This window comes from Triturus cristatus, chromosome 6, assembly GCF_964204655.1.
Source record: "Triturus cristatus chromosome 6, aTriCri1.1, whole genome shotgun sequence".
NCBI classification, from domain to species: domain Eukaryota; kingdom Metazoa; phylum Chordata; class Amphibia; order Caudata; family Salamandridae; genus Triturus; species Triturus cristatus.
Genome location: NC_140589.1, coordinates 1,934,807,783 through 1,934,811,686, shown reverse-complemented (window position 1 = coordinate 1,934,811,686; position 3,904 = coordinate 1,934,807,783). Strand labels below are relative to the sequence as shown.

Genomic DNA, 3,904 nt, shown 5'->3' with positions numbered 1-3,904 from the left:
GATGGCTCGGTCAGGATGGACTGTGTGCGGAAAGGTGGGTTGCAGATGTGGTGGGATGGGTCATGGCGGAGGAGGTCTTTCTGAGGCATAATGAGAGGACATTGAGGTCTGGGTGAAACTTCTCATTGATGTAGAGGGGGTACATTCTTTCTGTCCATCAGATGATGAAGTGTCCTAGGCCACATATGAGGCCTGCAAGGAGTCTGTTAGGTTTATGGGCAGGGAGGGATCATCGGAGGGGAAGGAGTGGGTATTACGAAGGGCATGTGACAGTGTAGGCTGGGCTGGTCAACAATGCGATGGTTCATTGATTCTCATGTGAGACGTTAACCATCTCTGTGACAGGGTGGATTGTAGCAGCTAGTTGGGTACCTGTTGGTACTGGTCAGTACTGTTGAAACTAACAAAACATTTGATTTAAAAAAATCATCTATTCCACCGAATGTTTAACTAGAAACCTTCACGAAAGTTAAGAAACCTTCATGAGCTGTTCTTTATTTTCAGCTGACCAGGGAGGACCAGGATGGAGAGAGGAAACCAGAGCCTGCTGTCGGAGTTCATTCTCGTGGGTTTCCGCGTTCCACAGCTAATCAGTGTTCTGCTGTTTGCTCTCTTCTTCATCTTTTTCCTTGTCACTCTCCTTGCAAATGGTCTCATTATTGTGGTTATCCTTGCAGAGTCTCAACTTCACTCTCCTATGTACTTTTTCATTTGCAACTTGTCCTGTTTGGATCTTTTTTATTCCACCACAAACATACCGACATGTCTGAAAGGTTTCCTCTCCAGAAAGAACACTATTACATACCCCGGATGCGTGGCCCAAATGTTTCTGGGTCTCTCCTTTGGAGTCACCCAATGCTTCCTTCTAGCAGTGATGGCTTGGGATCGCTATGTCGCCATCTGTAACCCCTTGAACTACCCGCGCCTCATGAACAAGTCCATCTGCATGAAGCTTGCCACCGCTACCTGGATTAGTGGGTTCACCCTTGCACTGGTGCAGGTGTCCTTCACAATGACTGTACCATTCTGTGGGCACATCGAGATTAACCATGCTGTCTGTGAACTAGTAGCATTATTACGCTTAGCCTGCACCGATATCCACTTCATCGAGGCTGCGATTGCTGGGATCTGTGTGATTGTTCTGGTAGCTCCTGTGTCCCTGATCATATTCACTTATCATCAGATCATATCAACCATCCTCAGACTGCCTGCATCTAGGAGGCACAAGGCGTTCTCCACCTGCAGCTCTCACCTCATGGTGGTCACCATTTTCTATGGGACTCTCATTGTGATGTACATGAGGCCCAGATCAATGATTTCAATAGAGAAGGAAAAGGCGGCGTCTGTGTTTTACGGTGTGTTGACGCCAGCCCTTAACCCTCTCATCTACAGCCTAAGGAACAAGGAGGTCAAGGGAGCTGTGACGAAACTGGTGAGAAGAAACACAGCCTGCCAAAGGATGCAGGGGTAACTATGACAATGGAAATGGAAGATGTGTTCTAGCAGATATCCCACCAGAAGGGGCTGCACCTCCAAACACCTACTCATGTACACTAGCTTTTCTCCAATACACAAAACCTTTAATCTCCCACATCCCCATGCTGTATGATGTACAATAGATCTTACATGCTTACATTGTCACGCGTCACTTATGGAAACTTTGAGGCAGATGTATCATTGGAATGCATTGCCCTTGCGTCATGCAAGGTGTCACAAGAGCGACATCATCCTTAGGTCAGATTTATCAAACTACACAAGGCCACCTTGCATGGCCCTGCGTTGCTTGTTAGCGCAAGGCAGCGCAAGTGCTGCCTTGCGTTACTCTGCACCAGGAAGGCATAGGGTGGAGCGTGGGTTTTTCCCTGCATCCACGCATGTATTTTGGTGCATTCCCAGATTTACCAAGACAGGAGAACCTGAGAATATATCAAAATACTACACCTTCTCAATCAAGGTGTAACAAGGAAAATATCTTTATTTCTCCTTGTTTCCACCTCTTTTTAAGTGTGCTGCATTCTGCAGTACATTGAGAAAGAGGAAAACACCTCTAAAGATTGTATTTTGTACAGGATCTTTTCTGCAATGCATGACGCAAGTTTCCTGCAGAGGCACGAGACTGAACTGCATGTGCCAGCGCAAAGAGAGGGCAGGAATATGCGATATGTTAGTAAATATAGCGCATTGCTGCCTCTACATTTGATGCAGCACAGGAAGTGATCTTGCTGCACTGCTCTGCGCTGCTTCAAATGGTTATAAATCCGCCCCTAATATAGTGGAACACATCCCATGCTGCTAAATTACATTGAGTGAGGGGGGAAAGCAACACAGAGCCATATTTACCCAACCATGGCCTGCTAGAGCATCCCTGTGCAGGTGTACAAATGGGGTGCCTAGCCCCATGGACACCCCTTCACACCATAGTGCAAACGTGTGTGAGTGAGATGTCTGGTATCGTATATGCCACTTACTAAAGGGGCACTCTTTCAATTCAAAATACTATCTCAGACAATTTTGCATGTGTGAAAAATCTGATCAATTTGCAGAAATAAATACATTTCTCCAATTGAATGCCTGTTTCAAAGAGGTTTTGCACTTTGTTGCAAATCCTGGTCCCTCAACTTTAGTGGATATGACTTTGTGTCAATATCAATATCCTTCGAGGCTGAGGATCACCATATTTAATGTGCGCCCTGGGTTTATCTTGTGTTCGAGTTGTGAGGAGGAGGAGGATAAAGAGGAGCCTTAGTCATATCACTGATTGGTTTCTCACTTAGTCAAGACCCTGCTTGAGTAGCCATGTACCATCCTCTGCTCACATATATATTGTATGTCTTCAGTGGTCTAACTCTTTTAGATGGCATATCTTCAAACAACTCAGGGATGTGGGCAAATGGGTGGGTAGGATGAAACAAGTTGTCTCTGTTACTTATATTCAATATGCCAGCTCTTAATAGTATTTGCTCTTCCTACCACGGGCTAGATTCACAAAGGTAAACCTGGACCAAAAGTCTAAGTTTAGACCTGCACTCTAAGTTCAGACCTGCACTCTAAGTTCAGACCTGCACTCTAAGTTCAGACCTGCACTCTAAGTTCAGACCTGCACTCTAAGTTCAGACCTGCACTCTAAGTTTAGACCTGCACTCTAAGTTCAGACCTGCACTCTAAGTTTAGACCTGCACTCTAAGTTCAGACCTGCACTCTAAGTTTATACCTGCACTCTAAGTTCAGACCTGCACTCTAAGTTCAGACCTGCACTCTAAGTTTAGACCTGCACTCTAAGTTTAAACCTGCACTCTAAGTTTAGACCTAAAGTCTAACTTTACTAGTTTTAAAGTTAGACTTTTGGTCAAAGTTTAGACCAAAAGTCTAATTTAGACCAAACGTCTAACTGCACTAGTAGTAAAGACAAACTTTTGAACTAAGTTTGACTTTTGGTCTAAACTTAGAACAAAAGTAGTAAAGTTAGACTTTTGGTTTAAGTTAGGCTTCAGGTCTGAACCTAGGTCCTTATTCACAAAGGCAAACTTAAACCAAAAGTCCAAGTTTAGACCTGAAGTTAAACTTTTTGAATCAGGTTCAACATTTGTAGCATGAATGCAAAGGGATTCTATAGTCAAGTTAAAAGCATTAAGACACTAGGCCAATAACAGAGATACAAACCCAAAACAGCAAAGTTGAAAAAAATCTTAAATGATTTATGCGCTAAAAACATAATTAAGCCAATCAAATCTTCCCAATGGGTCATGATAATAATAAAAAATGTGTTGCATTTACCTTCGTGTTTTGATTGAAGGAGTTTAAATAATGCCATGTTGGTAAATCATAAAGCCATTCCGAATATGGATGATATGTTGTCGATGCAGGCAGGAGCAAAGTCATTTCCACCATCGACCTAGTGCCTGCA

At 43.8% G+C, this 3,904-nt stretch overlaps 1 protein-coding gene across 1 annotated transcript; it reads left to right on the top strand.

Moving 5' to 3' along the window:
• The first annotated feature begins 523 nt into the window (after positions 1 to 523).
• Positions 524 to 1,471, top strand: LOC146822528 (olfactory receptor 13C9-like). Its single transcript, XM_085610068.1, has one exon. It carries the CDS (start codon positions 524 to 526, stop codon positions 1,469 to 1,471), a length of 948 nt encoding a protein of 315 aa, XP_085466194.1.
• Positions 1,472 to 3,904: the final 2,433 nt, after the last annotated feature.